At 56.2% G+C, this 19003-nt stretch overlaps 8 protein-coding genes across 8 annotated transcripts; 4 read left to right on the forward strand and 4 right to left on the reverse strand.

Moving 5' to 3' along the window:
- Positions 1 to 42: 42 nt before the first annotated feature.
- On the forward strand, positions 43 to 1812 carry EX895_002569 (uncharacterized protein; the record flags this gene model as incomplete). The annotated part of the gene is made up of 1 exon (XM_029883167.1): positions 43 to 1812. One exon carries the CDS (start codon positions 43 to 45, stop codon positions 1810 to 1812), a length of 1770 nt encoding a protein of 589 aa, XP_029740565.1.
- Positions 1813 to 2242: 430 nt separating this feature from the next.
- On the forward strand, positions 2243 to 4360 carry EX895_002570 (uncharacterized protein; the record flags this gene model as incomplete). Its single annotated transcript, XM_029883168.1, has 1 exon — positions 2243 to 4360. One exon carries the CDS (start codon positions 2243 to 2245, stop codon positions 4358 to 4360), a length of 2118 nt encoding a protein of 705 aa, XP_029740566.1.
- Positions 4361 to 4556: 196 nt separating this feature from the next.
- On the reverse strand, positions 4557 to 8954 carry EX895_002571 (uncharacterized protein; the record flags this gene model as incomplete). Its single annotated transcript, XM_029883169.1, has 1 exon — positions 4557 to 8954. One exon carries the CDS (start codon positions 8952 to 8954, stop codon positions 4557 to 4559), a length of 4398 nt encoding a protein of 1465 aa, XP_029740567.1.
- Positions 8955 to 9347: 393 nt separating this feature from the next.
- Positions 9348 to 10997, reverse strand: EX895_002572 (uncharacterized protein; the record flags this gene model as incomplete). The annotated part of the gene is made up of 1 exon (XM_029883170.1): positions 9348 to 10997. One exon carries the CDS (start codon positions 10995 to 10997, stop codon positions 9348 to 9350), a length of 1650 nt encoding a protein of 549 aa, XP_029740568.1.
- A 329-nt stretch (positions 10998 to 11326) lies between these two features.
- On the forward strand, positions 11327 to 12316 carry EX895_002573 (uncharacterized protein; the record flags this gene model as incomplete). The annotated part of the gene is made up of 1 exon (XM_029883171.1): positions 11327 to 12316. The coding sequence occupies one exon, from the start codon at positions 11327 to 11329 to the stop codon at positions 12314 to 12316; it is 990 nt and encodes a 329-aa protein (XP_029740569.1).
- Positions 12317 to 13053: 737 nt separating this feature from the next.
- Positions 13054 to 13704, reverse strand: EX895_002574 (uncharacterized protein; the record flags this gene model as incomplete). Its single annotated transcript, XM_029883172.1, has 1 exon — positions 13054 to 13704. The coding sequence occupies one exon, from the start codon at positions 13702 to 13704 to the stop codon at positions 13054 to 13056; it is 651 nt and encodes a 216-aa protein (XP_029740570.1).
- Positions 13705 to 14883: 1179 nt separating this feature from the next.
- On the forward strand, positions 14884 to 16608 carry EX895_002575 (uncharacterized protein; the record flags this gene model as incomplete). Its single annotated transcript, XM_029883173.1, has 1 exon — positions 14884 to 16608. One exon carries the CDS (start codon positions 14884 to 14886, stop codon positions 16606 to 16608), a length of 1725 nt encoding a protein of 574 aa, XP_029740571.1.
- Positions 16609 to 17425: 817 nt separating this feature from the next.
- On the reverse strand, positions 17426 to 18559 carry EX895_002576 (uncharacterized protein; the record flags this gene model as incomplete). The annotated part of the gene is made up of 1 exon (XM_029883174.1): positions 17426 to 18559. The coding sequence occupies one exon, from the start codon at positions 18557 to 18559 to the stop codon at positions 17426 to 17428; it is 1134 nt and encodes a 377-aa protein (XP_029740572.1).
- Positions 18560 to 19003: the final 444 nt, after the last annotated feature.

Genomic DNA, 19003 nt, shown 5'->3' on the forward strand with positions numbered 1-19003 from the left:
AAACCTCGACAAGCCTGATCTGCCCATCGAAGCTCAGCAATCATGCCTCCGACAGCAGAATACAAGGCACCTTGGCCGGTGTTTGGGCTAGCCTGGTCAAATCACCCGTCCACTTCGTCCTCTTCGTCCTCGTATCATCCTCGTAATCCATCCGGGTCAGCCAGATATGTCCCTTCATCTCCATCACCACTCGGGCGTCAGGAAGAGTTTAGCGGGCCTCCACCATCCACCACATCCGGCCCACCGGATAGCGCGCGCATCGCCGTCGGATCCTTTGTGGAACAGTACACCAATCGCATCCAGGTGCTGGGCTTTGATCAACGCGACTCGTCCTCGCTCACGCTGCTGGCCGACGCTTCGCATCCGTATCCACCGACCAAACTCGGTTTCCAGCCATCGACACTCTTTGATTCTTCGTCGGGCGAGCGTCGGGATGCGTCGCTGGACAGAGAGAGAAGCTCGGGCGAGCGCGGATACGCTTCTCCCACCACCAAGCTTGCGAAGCGTGGCAGCTGGGGTGCCAAACTGCGACCGTCCTTATCTGGTGAAGGCGGGGAGTTGCCAGACCACTACCCAGATAGAGAGCTGCTTGCGAGCACCGCCGACTGTCTGCGCATCTGGGAAATTTATCGGAACGAGTACTCAGATCCATATCAGTCTAGCTACGTCGGCGGCAACACAGCCGGAGGAGCACAGCAGGGCGAGGGTTCGCAACTGCCCTTTTCATTACGAGAGAAAAGCGTGTTGGCACATTCAAAAAACACAAAGAGTCCACCGGCGCCTTTAACATCATTTTCATGGAACACGCCGTCGCCTAACCTCATTGTCACCTCAAGCATCGACACGACGTGTACCATCTGGGATCTTCCTACACGTTCCGCCTTGACGCAGCTCATCGCGCACGATCGCGAGGTGTACGACGTCGACTGGTGTCCCGGCTCTGCCGATGTGTTTGCTAGTGTAGGCGCAGACGGAAGCGTGCGGGTGTTTGACCTGCGTAGCTTGGAGCATTCCACCATCATCTACGAGACGGGGACGGCGCCCGGCGCGACCGAGTCCCGTCCGGGGACCAGCATGTCGACATCGTCGAGGGCCACATCCACACGCAGCGTCCCGGCAGCGCCACTGCTGCGCATCGCGTTCAATCCATGGGATGCCAACTATCTCGCCACGTTTCATCTAGAGTCAGATTCGGTGCAGATCTTAGACGTGAGAGCACCGGGCTCGCCTATTCTCGAATTGCGAGGTCACTCGGCGGCGGTGAATGCGATTGCGTGGGGTCCGCCCTCGATAGGCGCTGGTGTACTCGGCCCAAGCAAAGGCATGGTGTGCTCTGCTGCTGATGACGCGCAGGTTCTCGTATACGACCTGGCCTCGACGACGCTGCGAACCGCGTCGGCGCAAGGTAGGCGTAGCAGGAACGGCCACGCTCCATCACCGGCGCCAGGTTCTCTGGGGTACTCGCACTCAACATCGTCGTTTGGCGGCACAGCCAGCCCTGCGCCCACTGCAAGTATCGCTGGCAGCATCGGCATTGGCGCCGAGATCCCCTTTCTTGCGTATACGACGCCGAACCAGGATATGGTCAACAATGTCTCTTGGCTGCGAGCCGGCGGTGGCGGTCTTCCACCGGGAGTCGGCGGCTTTGGTGGAGCAGGGGGAAGCAGTGCGAATAAGAGTGTCGTGCAGGAATGGAACGAGTTCACTGCGGGCAGTACGAGTGGAGGCAATGCGTCGCCTGGATTCGCACCGCACGACTCGGACTGGATCGCTCTGGCAGCGGGTAACTCGGTGCGTGTGCTCAAAGTTTGAGCTCTCACACTTACACACACAACAGCTGATGTGGGCTTCAATGGAAACGCTTGATACCCAGATTGTGTTCTACATCAACAGCCTGTGCATCGTTTGAGGTGATCGCGGTTGATAGATAGACTTAAGAGAGTGGGCGTATTGAAATCGGGGTCCAATTGGGATCGGGACAGTGGTGCAACGAGTAATTGAAATTTGGGCGGCCTTGCATAGGAAGAATTTCGAGCGCGATGGCTGAGACTGAGACTACGACTGTGACGGCAGCAGGAAGGCAGCAGCAGCTGCGTTTGTTTGTTGTCCGTGCTTTTGACGGGAGAACGAGAAGTTCTTTCGCACTATTCTCACGCTTTTGCTCAGCACCACATGCCACACCTGCAGCGCACATCCTGCAAAGCACTAGAAAGCAGCAAATCACAGCAGGGCACGACACAGAATGAAGCGTCAAGCAGATAAACAGATCCGAAGGGAGGATGGAGACGATGCATCCGACGACGACTCGCCATCACAAGCCGGTTCGACGCCCGCCACTCCTACTGCGGGCAGAGTCATTCGTGGGCTACCTAAGCGACGAGGCACTCCCGGCACCCCTGGAGGCGCACCTCCCGCAGCAGCAGCGTCGCCGAGTCCGCTCAGCTTCGGTGCTGCTGCGCCTTCGTCCTCGTCGTCACCTTTTGGCGCACCATCGGGAGGATCCAACCCTTTTGCTAGTCTAAGTGGCACCGGTGGGTTCGGTAGCGCTTCGACTACTGCTGCTCCCGCTGCAACGACAACCACACCCACGTTCAGCTTTGGTGGTGCATCGAGCACGACGGCCAGCTCTAGTGCGGCTGCGTCCTCGCAACTGCCAGCAAAAGCTAACCCTTTCGGCGGGTTTACGGGTTTTGGTGCTGCCAAACCCGGTTCCGGTTCCGCTGCTGCTGCTCCTGCGGCAAATTCGAGTTCTACAGCTTCGACTCCATCGTTCTCTTTTGGAGCTCCCCCAGCGTCATCCGCGTCGTCCGGCTCAAATGCGCAGACGGCTCCGTCCAAGACATCGAGCATCGTCTCTGGCATCCTCGGAGGAATGTCCTCTGGCCCCGCCGCCGCCGCCGCCGCAACTCCTTCCTCGACCACGACCAGCGGTGTCTCTCCTTCTGCAGAGAAGGACAAACTGCGCTCACTTCGAGGTCTCAACATCTCGCTGCAGACGACGCTATCTCAAAAGATCAAGGAGCAGCTCGAAGCTGATCCATTTGGCGACCTTGCGCCGCTCATCGAATCGTTCCGAGACCAGTATCGCAAGCATCGTGGAAGCTTTGAGAACGGTAAGAACTCCTCTTCATCCACTACAGCGAGCTCTGCTACGTCAAGCAGCCTGAACAGCAACGCCACGCCGTTTAAGCCTACCACAAATGGTGCCTCGTCGCCTTCCACAAGCGCCACCCAGCAGCAGTCAACCTCTCTTTCCAGTTTCAGCTTCGGCCAGCCTACATCCACCACCTCGAGTAGCACACCGGCCTCTGCTGCCACAAGCACACCGAGTTTTTCTTTCGGCCCGAGTGGCTCCACTGCGACGAAGCCAGCGGGCTCAGGGTTTTCCTTTTCGCCTCTCCCCTCGACAGCGTCCGCAACAACGGGAAAAACAAGTGCTGCTCCTGCTCCTGCTGCCAAGTCATCCTTTGCGTTTGGATCGTCGGCGATTGGGTCTGATCAAGCAGACGAACAGGGGGAGCAAGGAGATGAGGAGGACGATGAAGCTGCAGATCACGATGAAGAAGACGACGATGGAGAAGAGGAGGATGATGAAGAAGAAGACGAGGAAGAGGAAGAGGAAGATGACGAGGAAGAGGAGGAGGAGGAAGAGGAAAACGAGGAAGACGACGAGATCGATCGAGGCGATGACGACGCCGAAGATAATTCGGACGACGGAATCGAAGTCACCGGCACCAAGTCCGCCTCGTCCTCGAACCCCGTCAAACCACCGTCCTTCAGCCTGCCCACTGGCGGCTTTTCATTTAGCGGCAAACCGGTCAGCACCAGCTCGTCCTCAGAAGACGCTGCCAAAGCGCAAGCTACGCAAAACATGTCCGGAGCACCCAAGCTGGATCTTCCGCAGACTGGGTTCAGTTTCGGCGGCAAGCCGGTCAACTTTGGCGCTTCCGCTGCCAAGCCTGCCAAGCCTGCTGGTGCTGGTGATGCAGCATCAGCATCCACGAACGCAGCAAAATCGGCTACCCCCGCATTCTCGTTTGGCAGCACCTCGAGCACTCCTGCGTTCGGCGGCTTTGCCTCGTCCACCCCGTCCACTGGTGCAACAGGGACAGGCCTCACCTTCGGCTCGTCGAAACCCGCCTCCACCACCACACCCGCGTTCGGCTCGTCCTCCGCTACGGGCAGTGCTGCACCGACGTTCTCCTTCGGCAGCACCTCGTCGTCCAGTGGCGGCAGCGCAAGCAACTTTGCCAACTTCTCCGCGAGCACCGCGTCCAAACCAGGCGCCTTTTCGTTCGGCTCACAGGCGATCAAGTTTGGCGATGCGAAGGGCGAAGATAAGAAGGACGACGCAAAGTGACCTCCGTAGTCTTTCGAAATGAACACATGTTTACTGCGCCAGCGAAGACTCACTCACTAGTCACAGTGTACCGGATTGCGTTGCCGCGCGAGCCGCTGAGATTGACGTGCGAATCGTCAGCTTTTGATTTTGGTTCAAATTGCAGAACAAGACGACATGGAGAAGCGCTTCAGTGCGAGACGCGGAGAGAGCGAACTTAGACTTCGTCGACCCAATCCAGGCTCCTCAGCAGCCGCAAAAGCGGGCTGAGCACCGAGGAGCTTTCCAGCGTCGCGCAGTGTCCGATGAGGATGAGCTTGCGTTTGGCGCGAGTGAGGGTGACGTTGAGTCGGCGGAGGTCGTTGAGGAGTTCGCCTGTGTTGCCGGCCGAAGCCGGAGCGGAGACAGCAGCCGCGGGAGATGTGAACGTGTCGTCACCCGCTGCGTTGGAAGTCGTGTCGGCAGCAGTGCAGGGACCTGTCTTGGCAGCGATGTCCACGACCGGCGCGTAGTTGGCCCTAGTAAACGTAACGACGATCACATCCTTATCTCTGCCCTGACTCTGATCGGCGGTCAACAGCTCGACGTCATCCATTCCTCCCTGTTCCCCCTCCTGCTGCTGTACCATCATTAGCGAGCGCACCAGCTTCAACTGCTGCCTATAGGGCGTGACTACCGCAATCTGACCGCCCTCGCACCCACCGTCCATCAACGTCTGTACGATTTTCACCACCATTTCTGCTTCAAACGTATTCTTAACCAGCTCCCCATGCTTGCTCTCCGCGACCTCGCTCAGTGAGCGCTTGGATGTGTCGAGAAGTCTTACCTTCGTCTCCGGCTGGAGCAACGTCTTCATCCATCTCTCCTCTACCGCTCTTAGGACACCCAAACGGGGCAGAATCAACGTGCGATCCCTGACACTCTCGCTGCCGGCCCTCAACTGGCCCCCATACACCAAGTGATTCGACAGCCGCATAATGTGGTCGTTCATCCTGTACTGCGATCTCAATGCCACCATCGCTTCCTTCCCGTGTCGGTCCGACAACAGCTTGAAGAGCGATACGTCTAACCCGCCCGCTTTGGCCTCCGCATTCTTCACCAGCGGCGGCAGCTGGTGGTGATCTCCCACCAGCACGAACTTGTCCGCAAACTGAAGCGGGCCTAAACACGTCGGCAATGGGATCTGCGATGCTTCGTCCACGATGCAGTAGTCGAACAGATACGCCGGCGAAGCGTCCTCGGTGCGGCTACGCAGCTTGGCGAGACCCGAGGAGAAAAACGTATGGTGCATGCTGAGACACGTTGCTGCCACCACGTTGGGCGATTCGAACGCATGCCTGAGCTCTTCCAGACTCGTACATCGCGGGAGAAGAAACCGGTGCGCATCGGGGTGCACTTTCTCCTTGCTTCCCAGCCGCAGGATTCGCATCCCGTCCTTCGGATCCTCACCGAGCTTGCGCAGGATCGTATCGACAGCCGAATGCGTGTAACTCGTGAGTAGAATGCGTTTGCCCAGCTTGACAAGCACCTCAATGAGCTTCGCTATCGTCGTCGTCTTGCCTGTGCCGGGCATGCCTAGCACCAGAGCATAATCTTGCGCCGTGAGCACCTTGTCCATCGCCACCTTTTGATCGTCGTTGAGGCTCGCATCCGCATGGGCGTCATCAATAACTTGCTGCGCCGACCCGTGCCCCATTCCGGTTTGGAACGACTCGTGTACTTGTTCCGCAGGCATAAATCGAGGCGCTCGCATGTCTACTACCAGCTCGCGGCGTTTGACATCCCCGCCTCTCTGCGGCGTCATGAACAATGCAGCGAGGTTCGCCCGGATGCGACCAATGCCGCTGCCGAGCTCGTCCTTGTCGATGCGGAACACGGTGCGGTCTGCCGCGGCTGCCATGTCGAACGGCTCTTCCTGTGTGATCGTGTGGCTTTTGACCAGCGCCCTCCGCATCGCCGCATCGAGCGAATGATCGAGCCCAATCTCAATACTAGTCGGCGTGAGGTTGGCCACAAACCCCTGCGCAACCGACAGCATGTCTGGCTCGATCGAGATCGTCACCGGATCGTTAACCGTGATGTGACCCGAAAGCAGACCGGCCTCTGCGCCCCGCGTCACTCCCTGATGCCGCACAAACCTGTGCACAACCTTCCGCATCGACCTCGAAGCTACCGGCGAATAAGTTGCCGGCTGGACATCAAGCCGCATATCTCCAAAACAGCGACCGACCTTCTCGCGCTGAACTGCTGTCATGGTCCACATCTCCCTGCGGATGCGCACGGCGTCCTCCTCTTCCAGATTGAGTAACCGGTCCCACTTGCGGAAGAAGTCGAGATGGGCGTCCGTGAGGTGGTCGGTCTTTTGTTCAAAGACGTCGGCAATCGGGGTTCTCCTGGACAACACTTTCCCTCTCCTAGGCGCAATGCTATCCTCTATATCCACAACCTTGCCCTCGGACGGCTCGACGACATTCTCCACAGCACGACGAAAGAGCATGCATCCATCCACCGCGTAGCATCGTCTACATTTGTGTTCGCTGTCGATGGTTGGCGGCAGCACTGGCGCGAACTCCTCCTCTTGTTCCGCAAGCTCGGACTTTCGAAGTCGACTTCCATCCTGGCGAAGATAATGAGCCAATTCGTTACGACCCATAATGAGACTGCGCACCTCGTTGCGACTTCGACTGATCCGATGCAGCCCGCCAGATTTCGAGTAGTAGAGCAGACCGTCGTTGACGCGCACGCCGTAGCGGTCCGACATCATGAGGGTATACAGCATGGTCTGAGCGCGATGTTCGGTCGACACGACCTCTGCGCGGCCCGTCTTGAGTTCCAGAGGCACCACCGAGGTCGTCACGCGGCGATCCGATTGCAAATCGCTCGATGTCCCGCTCTGATCGCCGCGCGAAAACACCTGTTTGCGTGAAGCCGCAGCCGACTTTGACGCGGAAGACTCGGGTTCGAGAATATCGCACTCGACAGACACATCGACCTTGCCCTTGAGCCCATACACAGGACTCCATATCTCTTCCTCGACGTCGAGAATCTGTCTGAGACGCAGTTTTGTCGCAGACGCAGCAGACGACCGGCCCGACTCTCTCAGTATTGCTTCTGGATGGAACGTTGTATCGTCTTCCTGGAGCAAGAATGTACGAGCGAAGTGAGCAAAAGGAGCCGCCTTCTCTCGCAGCTGAACCATGGCGTCATCCGCGCTGAGGTCGATGGCATACAGGCTCTCTATATTGGACCGCACCTGTTGCTCCACCTGCTTTTCCACAAAGTTCTTGCTGAAGTTGCCAATGCCTCGCCACTGTTCGGGCCAAGGAGATGTGGATGTCGATGTTGACGTAGACGCATCTATTGCGCCTTGCGGCTTACCATCATCTACATCACGGTCCGAGGGCGACGCTGTGAGACATGCTTGTAACACTTCGTGGAGCATGTTTCCCATAACCAGGCTGAGGGTCACGTCGGACGCACCTCGCAATCGATCCTGGACAACCGGCCTTCGAATACAGGACGCGACATCCGCGACCTTGGTCGCTGGCACTAGAATATCAGGATGGACGACCAAGAGGTTGTCAAGCGCATGGTCGCATCTTTCTGAGATTTTGACGGCAGCAGAACGCGAGGCAAAGACCATAATCCTAGCTCTAGGCGCATCGTCCGAGGCGAGCAACTCTTGCGTGGCGCATTGAGAAAGCGATGGCATGGATGCGAGGTCATCCCATAGATCGTCGTCCTCTTCATCGAGATCTGCGAGTGGCTGAGCATGTTGATCCACGGGCCGTGCTATCCCCGTCTCCAGCTTTGGCGTAGAACCCTGCGGTGGCTTGCTGTTTGATTCACGTTGCTGGTCCAAATTGACGGGGACCTTGCTCGTTTCCTCTTCGAAACGACCGACAAGGTGGACAATGCTGCTAACGGTTACAAAAGTTTGCAGCCAGTCGTCGCGCAGAGAAGCGAGTAATGTCTCTGCCGGTTGATTGGGAGCGTCTTTACCGTTGTCGCCTTTTGATGGACAGGTTTGATTGGCATTGCTGCTGCGTGTGTCGGTCTCCAGCACCAACAGCTTCTCTGGGCGTGTTCGCATTGAAGAACCTGCACCGTCGATGGCCACTTCATAGGAGCTGTCTACTACGGCCAAGACACGAGCCCGTGCGTAGCTGCACCGTTGGCGTGCTTGGCTGTTTGCCCAAGATGCAGCGCTGTTTGTGTTCGATTCTGCACGTTTGGCCGATGTTGAAGTCGGAATGGAAGAGCAATGTATTGAATCGATCTTTTGGCGTTTTGTACCGGAAGCAGAGACGATACGGCGGACCGTGCTCGTTGGTGTCGCCGATGGCGATCGGAAAAAGTCTTCGAGGTCAAGCTCAGCTATCGACTGTGACTGGAAGAGGGTTGAGTCTTTGAGTGGAGACCTGGCATGCTTTGCTTTCGGACGAGACGAGGTACCATTGCGGCACGGAGATACCCTGAGCTGCTGCGATGATGACGGAGGAAAAGGTTGCTTCTTTTTTGGCGGGCTCTGCGATGGAGGCATCGAAAAGTGCGAAGCGTCGAGATCGGCGAAAAGCTCGTCCATGAATCGAGCATCGGTTGCATCGAGTGCCATGGTGGCAATGTCCTCGGTCTCGCGTCGAGGGAGAGACGAAGCAGCGACGGCGGAGCGTCTACGAAGACTCGAATATCACGAGAACGCTGACAGCTGAGGGCGATGGTTGTCTGTCTTGAACGTCATGGGTCGGTGCCAAGGCTGTTGGTCGAAGTGTTGGTTTGGCTCAGCCTTTATCTCTCTCCAGATCATTTGGCACTTTTGGACCCTGAATCGGATTCAACGCAGAAAGCTGTCTCGTGTCGTGTCGCGCGTTTTTCCAAGATTGTTAAGTCCGATTCCAGCCTTACCGTTGATCGCACGCTCAACTTAGCATCTTCTAGAAGCACACGAGAACGAAGTCAAACCGTCGCAAGATCTATTACAAATACATTGGCAGGTCCCTCTACACGTTCAAGCAGTGAGCTTAACCGAGAAAGCCTGGTTCGGCCCAGCCTCGTTGTAGTTCTGCTTGGTGATAAACGCCTTTGCCTGCGGATCGCCAAACACGAGCTTGGCGTAGATCGTACCGCCAAGGAAAGGGGCTAGGTCATTGCGCTCCTTGAATTCAGAAAAGTAGTCCGGCACGCGCAGCGCACGCACGTTGCGCGCCTGCAACGGGTTGGGTTCCGCCAGCACCTGCGCAGCCTCGGTCTGTTCCGTCGCGACAAACTCGGACAGCGCAGAGATGGCCTCGAGCTGGATCGTCTTGATCTTGGCCGGTTGGCCTGTAAAGATGAGGTTTTCCCACAGCTGCGGTCGGCGGTCGGCATCTTCGACGCGCGAAATGGCGTTGGCGATGGCGAGGGGCAGCGGCATCGCTTGGCTCCAGTCGGGCGATGCAGTCGTTACAGGGTAGCTGTCGTGGCTCGACGACGACAGGTCGGCCGTGCCGTTTGTTCGAGCAACGATGGGACCCGCTCCAAATGGCTCGTCTCCAATGCCAAACTCGGAAGCACCTGCTACATCCTTGAGCAGCTCGGGTCGGAACAGCGGCTCGAGGAATCGGAAACGCTCGGGGCCGACCTTGAGCTTGAGTCCTCGGAATGTGACGAGGACCGCCTTTTCGTCAGTCGATCCACCATCTTGGCCGTCTTCGCCCGTGATTGAAGCTAGAATCGCTTCGTCCACCTCTTCGCCCTGGCCCGCTTCCAGTGCCTTACGCCTCTCTTCATCTTCATCATCGTGCTTCTTAGCGCCATCTACGAGCACAGCTGCAATGTCGAAGTTGCCCTCGTCATCTTCGCCATCCACCGCAGAGATCATTCCTCCCGCTCCCTTTTTGAATGCCTCTTCGTCCAGCACCAGCCCTTCTTCCAACAGCTGTTGCGCCAGCGAGTAGATGGCACTCTTCAGTGCCGCTTCGTCGCTGGTTCGCGAAGCGGATGCTTTGCGGGTGTATCGGAGCAGCGTCTGGATCGCCTTGACCAGGCTCTGGTCTCGACGCAGCAGATGCGCGAGGTAGAGGATGCAATGACGAGCGCCCACCTCGGTCTTGACGTTGGCGTTGGACTGGACAATGCACTCGATGACCGGAGACACGTCGCAGCTCTCGTAGCCGAGGTCAACCACGCACGCGTTCATCGTTCCCACGCCGTAGCACGAGAGAAGCGGTTTTTCGGCGATCGTGATGGCAGCCGAGTTGAAGTGCTCAAAGAAGATCTGCGTCAGATAGGCGTGGGTGGATCGAGACACGGGTAGCGGCAGGCTGATAAGCACGTTCGAGTCGTTGTGCGAGCGACGGATGGGCAATAGGTGGAAGAGCACATAGTTCCACAACGCAATCATTTGTTGCCAGTCGCGCACGTATCCCTTGCGCATGGGCCAAAAGATGGCGACATCATCTCCCCTTCGTTCGGCTTGGTCGAGAGCTGATCCGACTAGGTACTGCGTGTAGTCCGGAGGCGACGATGCCGAAGAGGACGAGGCAGCCGAGCGTGGAAGACCGACACGCGCCATGAGCGAGATGGATGGACGCTTGAGGATCTCGTGGATGCCGTACCCTGCGGTGATGGTGTGCGATCCGGTCACGACGATGACTGTCCTTGCTTCTCGAGCCGTCATTGTTGTGCAGATCGAACAAGGGTAGGGAAGCGTATACGAGTGTATAAAGAGGATGTGGAGCGGTGGATGAGAGCGTCTGTGCTTTCGCGGGATGCGGAGCCAATTGTTCGCGTTGGCAGCCTTTTCTTCTTCGCGTGTCGTTGCCGACTCGGGCGATAAATTGGTGATCGCTGTAAGAAGCTAGGCTGAGCTGAGCTGAGCCAATTTGGCAGGAAGGCTGGAAATGCACGCTTTGGTCAACGTGAGAATCATTCCAATTTGCCCGTCGACAACCCTCCTCCTCCTCTACTTCTCCTTGTCTCAATTCACAACAGGCAAGCCACACCACAATGAACCGCGGATCCGGCCCCCAAAACATCTTTCGCACGCTCGAGCGTTTGCGACAGCAGGCTCAGCAGGCATCGCAGCAGTTCAACAATGCATCCAAGCCCGGAGGAAGCAGCGGTGGTGGCAGCTCGGGAGGCGGAGGAAGGGGTGGCCCGCCCAACCTCGCCAACATTCTAGGTGGATCGGCTGGTGTCGTCGCTCTCGTAGCGCTCGGATTCGGTATCAACATGTCGCTCTTCAACGTCGATGGTGGTCACAGAGCCATTAAATACTCGCGCTTGTCAGGTATCAAGGACACCATCTTCAACGAAGGTACCCATTTCATGATCCCCTGGTTCGAGAAGCCCATCGACTACGATGTCCGTGCCAAGCCGCGCAGCATTGCCTCGCTTACCGGTACCAAAGATTTGCAGATGGTCTCGCTCACCTGCCGTGTGCTCTCGCGTCCGCGCGTCGATGCGCTCCCCACCATCTACCGCGAGCTCGGCGCCGACTACGACGAGCGCGTCCTGCCCTCGATTGTCAATGAGGTGCTCAAGTCGGTGGTTGCTCAGTTCAATGCCTCGCAGCTCATCACGCAGCGAGAGATGGTTTCGAGACTCGTACGCGACAACTTGACCGCGCGCGCACAGCGTTTCAACTTGGTGCTCGACGATGTGTCTATCACGCACGTCTCGTTCTCGCCCGAATTCACTCACGCTGTCGAGGCCAAGCAGATTGCACAGCAGGCCGCGCTCCGTGCCGCTTTCCTCGTCGACCAAGCTATCCAGGAGAAGGCTTCGATCATTGTCAAGGCGCAGGGTGAGGCCAAATCCGCCGAGCTCATCGGAGAGGCTGTCAAGAAGAACAAGGGTTTCCTCAAGCTTCGTAAGCTCGAAGCGGCTCGTGACATTGCTACCATTCTCTCGCAGGCCGGCTCCAACAACAAGGTCTTGCTGGACGCCGACACGCTCTTGCTCAACGTCGCCAACGAGGATCCCACTCATTCCTAGTTGCAAAGAAAGCCTCCGAACCTCAACTTTGCACGCTTGGCAACACGTCTTTTGTATTCTTAGCCCATCGCGCTCGCACGCTCTTGCATTCTCCACTCAATCGTCAAAGCTCATTACCCAGATATCATCGCGTTTGATGGCTTGGAGAGACTGCTATGCCAACGATGCTGGATTTACGCTGTTGGAGACCACAATCTGAGCTGCATCAAGTGTGGCTGTTATTCACAGTGGAGAGCCGGAAAAGCTGGAAGCGTCATTCTTGGATCGAGGAAAGCGCTCACTTGATTTTGGTCGTGCCACACCGCGTTCTATTTTCTCTCGCCCGCTGAAGCAACAGCTGTCGGCAGTCTCATCGTTGTCGTCTCTAGCTTTGCAGAGCGTAATCAACTCGCTGCCTATCCACGCATATATCAATTCGAATGCACAGTCCAGTCACACGAGCTGCTACAGCCCAAGCAAGTATCCGAAAACAGAGGGAACCACCAGACGCTCGACGAGCGAACGGACAGTTACAACCCCAGCGGCAATTTTGATTTAAAGGGAGATGAGAAGGTCACAAGATTAGCTCCCCTCATCCCAAGTCGCTTTGTCAAACGAATGGAACTGGGTGTAAGCGTGCGTAAAATGCTTTGTAGGATGCATGTGACCAAGGATAGAATCTACCCTTTAGCGAAAGAGGCTACGACCATGCGTCAAATCGTCAAATGGTCGCGAAGGCACTCCACACGGAAGACCACTTAGAAGATGCGGTGGACCTTGCCCATGGTGGACTTGACGTGGAGCGACTTGATGTTCTGCCACTGCTTCTTGAGGAGCGAGATGAGGAAGTTGATGGCAAGCATGACGTTGGCGAGCAGCTGGTCGTCGGTCATCTGGACGTGGCCAACGGCAACACCGAGACACAGCACCTTCTTGAGCTGGAACTTGATGGTGCTCTTGACCTCGGTCACCTTCTTCTCCAGGTCCTCGTTGTGCGAGACGGGGGTGGGGAACTTGCCGGCCTTGGACAGACCGGGGCCCAACAGACGAGGGATCTGCTTGATCAGAGCCTCGGAAGCCAGGAAGGCATCGTACTTCTTGGCGAGCTTCTTGACCAGCTTCTTGTTCTTGTTGAGCTTCTTCAAGTCCTCGACAGTCATGAACTCGAGGTTGATGAGCTTGGCGCGGTCCACGTCGGCAGCATCGGCCAAGATGCACAGGCTCATACGAGGGCGGGGCACATGGGGGAGCTTGACGGTACCCGAGAAACGCTTGTCACGCTGGGGGTCGTAGTTCTTGAGGCCGATCTGGAGCTCGACGGTCTCGTTGAAGTTTCGGCGCTTGTCCTCCGAAGCCTTGATCAGCTCCTTGAGGGTGTTACGCACGCTGGACACCTGGATCTTGCTCATCTTGACGGTTGGGTCAGTTGATGTGACTGTGGTGAGAAGAGAAGGGATCGAGGCACTGGATGGTCTCGACCAAACTCGCTTTTCCCTGCCTCTCCCACGCACACACACACTCTCAGCTACTTTGCTGTTGCCGCGCCAGTCTTGCTCAAATTTGCCGTCGAATTTCCGCAAAATTGTCGGATCCGAATCAGGATGCTGCGGCAAGTCTTGTAAACGTCCTTTCTCGCTTAATCGAAACTACCACGGTCTAACACACTAGTAAAAATACGGATCGTTCCACCTCCTCAAATCGGAGTTGGCCGAGATAACACCGTTCCAGACCGGAGTTCGACTCTGTGCAAGGCCATTACGACTGCCATTCACTATATGGCGAGCTTCCCCGCCGAGTCCGCACAAGTTGCGTTGTGCAACGTCATACGACGAAAGCAAGTGGTACAAGAGTTTGTAGTACAGCGATATGGCTTGCACGAGATCTCTTGATCGTGATAAGAATTGCTCCAACGTACTGCATGTGGGCTCTCGGTTCGTTTTATCTCTATTTGCCACATGCTCATCCGAACCAGCCTTTTCGCCTATGGACAAGGAACCGTGCGAAAACAGCAAACGGGGAAAGCATTCCGCCCAGGTTCCTCGAACATGTTAGGCGAGGCTAGTCTCGTCTCGCATCGCACTCATTCGACGGGTAAAAATGCTGTAGTGAGAGAAGTCTGTTCCACGCTGTTTCGGAAGATGAGTGCGGGCAAGCACCCCATGGTGGAGCTCGAGCACGCAAGCGATTCATCAGCTGCGAGTTCGTGCAGATTGCCGGATTTTGATTTTTTTTTTTTTAATTTGATTTGTTTCGCCATTTGCCGCAACCGCCACAGGCAAGCAGCATCTTTCAATTGTGGGATCGGCGGAAACATTTGTCAAACTCCGCTGCATTGGCGCCCACAATAAGCACGTCAGTATCAGTGATAGAAGCGACCCTGAAAGCTGGTGTGGGCCTGCATAGATAATCTTCTTGATCTTGTCGACCTTCTCATCTTTCCTCACGACCAGCCCTCCTTCTTCCTACCATATTGTCGGCCCCTCTCTCTCTCTCGCGCGCACAACCATCTCCGGTTCGACAGCTGACACTCCAATCGCAATTTCGGACAACCACTTTGAACCCCCACTGTCGACCATTGGCGGACAGATATGTCTACTTCACATAAGGGGCACGGTGGCGGTGCTGATCCCATCGCAGCACTGCCTCAGTCAGGTTCAGGTTTCAAAGAGGCCTCCTCTACGTCGCAACCGTCGTCTCCAGACCAAGAAGATGTGGAAAAATTGCCTCCGGCTGCGGTAGGGTCGTCATCGTCCCATCAGCCTGAGGAACAACTTCGTCGCGCGTTGGGTACTCGACACATGGTAATGATTGCCATAGGCGGCATCATCGGACCCGGCCTCCTAGTTGGCTCTGGACAGGCGCTTGCCAACGCGGGACCAGTTGGGGCATTGATTGCTTTTGCAATCACGGGTGGTATCGTGTACTTTGTGCTTCAAGCACTAGGTGAAATGGCTGTTCTTTTCCCGATTCGTGGCTCTTTCATTGAATACGCCGGGAAGTGGGTCGATCCCGCCCTTGGATTTGTCGCTGGATGGATTTACTGGGAGTTGTGGATCTCAGTGCTCGCCAACGAATACAATGCGGTAGCGATCGTCATCCGATACTGGGATGGAGCTCAAGTAGTCCCGTCCGGCGCCTGGATCGCCATCTTCTGGGTTATCTTCATGGGGCTCAGTATGCTCGGCGTGCTTGCCTATGGAGAGGTCGAGTTTGTCCTTGCAACCATCAAAGTTATCGGCATTGTGGTCTTCTTTATACTGTCGATCGTCATCAACGTGGGTGGTGCAGGAGGAGATCAGGGCTACATCGGATTCCGCTACTTCAAGACGCCTGGTCCGTTCAATGGTACGGGGATTGACGCACTCAACGGTATTGCCAAGATCCTCGTCGTTTCCGCGACGCTGTACGCCGGAACCGAAGCAACGTCCATCACTGCAGCAGAAGCCAAGAACCCAGCCAAGGCAGTGCCTATTGCCATCCGCAGCGTCTTCTATCGAATCCTCGTTCTCTACCTGGGGACGATCTTTTTCATCGGTCTCAATGTTCCCTCTGACGACACGCAGCTGGTTTCGGCTCACAGTAAGGCCGCCGCCTCACCACTCACAATCGCCCTCAAACGAGGTGGTATTGGCGCAGCTGCTTCGCTCATCAACGCCCTTATCATTCTGAGCGTCATCAGCGCTGGGAATTCGTCGCTTTACATTGCTTCGCGAACACTTCAGTCTCTCGGAGCAACTGGTCGAGCACCCAAGATCTTGGGATGGACTTCGGCCAAGGGAAAAGTACCCATCCCGGCTCTGGTACTCTCCAACCTCGTCGCCCTCATCTCGCTGCTGTCTATCAACTCGGGAGCGTCCACCGTTTTTACCTACATCATCAACATCAGTGGCGTATCAACATTTATAATTTTTGCCATCATCTGCTTCTGCCACATCCGCTTCCGCCAAGCTTGGCTGCATCAAGGAAACACGGTGGCAGACCTTCCTTTCAAAGCCTGGCTGGCTCCTTATGGCACTTGGGTTGCCTTTGTGCTCAATGTGGTGCTCATGTTCTTCCAGGGTTACACGACGTTCTTGAACCCGAGGAAGGCAGCAGACATCATTGTGGCATACATTGTCATTCCCGTTGCCCTGGTTCTGTACTTCGGTTGGAAGTTGTGGCATAAGACACAGATCGTCAGTGTGGACGATATTGATCTGGACACGGGCAGACGTCTTATGGAAGACTTCGAACCAGAGGGCGAGAAATTGGAGGATAACAAGATCCCTTGGTACAAGAATCCCAAAAAAGTGCTTAGTCGGGTGTTGGCGTAAAAAGCCTCAATTGTACTCAGAGTCGTTCCGAACTCAAGGCCACCACAGAACGCTTAAATTGACATGAAAATGTAACGGGTGTTGAAGCCACTAGAGTTAACCTCGATTGAGGTGTAGTAGAGTGCAAGTCGAGGCGGCTTGAAGTCACGTCAAGGTCGAAGGCTCCCCATGCCCAAATGCTGCAGCCGAACAGAATGGAGTCAATTCGAAAAGTCTCACTCATAGTCAACTCTTACGCAGACAGAATTTTGTGCTTCTTCGTCGTGAGTTTGCCCGTTCTCGTCGAGTTTGACAAGCGGATGGAAGAACAACCGCAAAAGAGGTAGGCGAGTTTCCGCACAGCGGCGGAAATGGGAACGTGCATGCTGTTCATGAAGGCTGAGACTTTTCGTTGCGAGAGCGGACAATTTACGAGGCTGCTGAGCACGTTAAGCTTTGCCGTCGACCGTCAGACTTGGACACGTCGGAAAAGCTTTGCAGGTGCTAGGTGAGTGACATTTGTGGCAGACGTCGTAGTCTCTCACCGGGTTGACTTCCGATTCGAACGCGTCATCGACAGACACTGGGTTTGCGATCGTTAACGGCAATGTCTTCCTTTATCGCTCGAGACTGGTTTGGCCGACCTCTGTAGTCGTCGCAGTCAACCGTGTCGGCCTGGTCGAACTCACTTAACACATCTAAAATGGTTTCAACCCGACGACAATCAAAGTCTGTGAAGCAGGGCTCGTTGTCGATCACCGAACCTTTCGAGCAAGCGCACACTCAGCAAGCACACGAGACATCAAATTTGCAATTCGCGAAATGTTTTGTCATTGGCTCAACCGCATGTGACGTCGGGATAGACGTCGAACTTGCGCTGCGTGCTGATGGGGATGTTCCTCCTGGTCTGCTGCACCTCTTCAGGATCCAGAGTGAAGAACAGCGTGTCCTCTTGTTCAGCCAGCTTAGCTTTTACATCTCCCAACGGTCCCATGATGCTGCTGTGACCCCAAGCGGGGTACGCCTTCTCGCCCTCTCGCCATCCATCCTTATCTGTCAACACACCATCCATGGCCTGCTGACTGGGGCGAGCGGGACTGCAACCCAAGGTATACACCTGGTTGTCTGTGGCGCGCGCACGAAGGAGGAGCTCCCAGCTGACAGGGCCGGTGGTGGTGTTGAACGCACCGGGGTAGATGATGCATCCCGCACCGAGACGGCCCGCAATCATAGCGGGTTCTGGGAAGCGCAAGTCGTAGCAAATACCCAAACCGAAACGGCCGAGACTGCAGTCGAACAGAGTGACGCGATCGCCGCCCGACAGCGTCTCACTTTCTTGGAACGTCATCTTCCCGGGAATGTCAATGTCGAAGAGATGGAGTTTGCGATGGATGCTGATGAGCTGACCTTGCTCGTTGAAGACGCACGAAGAGTTGTAAATGTTGCCGGTGAGGTCGTCGCGTTCGGGCACGCTTCCACCGACGAGCACGACGTTAGCCTCGCGAGCTGTTTCCGAGAGCATCTTGAGACTGGGCGAGAGCTTTTGGAGATGTTCGTCGATGTCGACAGGTTTGCCGATTCCTTTTTCGCGAGCCAGCTTGGACTCTGCACTGGGGTCGGTGGATGCGTCGATGGTCCAGCGGATCTCTTCCTTGCCCTTGCCCATGCGTGGCAGTGCGGAAGGGAGCGGCTTCTTGATCTTTTGGTAGGCACCTCCGAAGGACTCGGCATATTCGGCAAAGTACTTGACGCCATAGGGGGAGTTGAAGCACTCGGGCAGCACGACCATGCCTACAGGTGCAGATATGGATGCGGACGACGCCGACGAGGATGCGCCAGGTCGAGTGGACGCAGCACGGAGAACGGCATCACGTGCGCGTTTCAGGTTAAACGCCTTGTCGAACGAAGTGGACCCGAGCTGCACCAGGGCAACAGTGGTCTTCTGCAGGGAGAGTGCGGGTGCTGTCGACATGTTTTGCGTACGACGATGTGCAGTGACCCGTGCAATGCGATGCGGGTTCAGGTTGGAGGTGAAGAAGCAAGGATTACACAGCTGAGATGGTTTCGGCACTGTTTGAGCTCTGCTGCAACTGCTCTCGAGCCACGTTTTAGGCACCTCGCCGAACAAACTCGCCGAGATTGGAACCAAATTGTCGAGACGGCCGAGAAACGTCGCCTCGGAGTAACACTTTAAGGGTCCATCTCCCCTGCGGCTTTCAACGGTTAAATGAGCTCCGCCGCACAAGCGGAATCTCGCACGACGATGGTTTGGCAACGAAGAAAGGAAACCCTTCTCAACACTTACCCGCCATCGACTGTCACATATACCTCGCTCCTGCGGATCTGACTCCTTGTCTGACAGACACCAAGCCCATACTCATTACGAATCAGCTTCTACACCCTAATCTGATCGACC

This window comes from Sporisorium graminicola, chromosome SGRAM_15, assembly GCF_005498985.1.
Source record: "Sporisorium graminicola strain CBS 10092 chromosome SGRAM_15, whole genome shotgun sequence".
NCBI lineage: Eukaryota > Fungi > Basidiomycota > Ustilaginomycetes > Ustilaginales > Ustilaginaceae > Sporisorium > Sporisorium graminicola.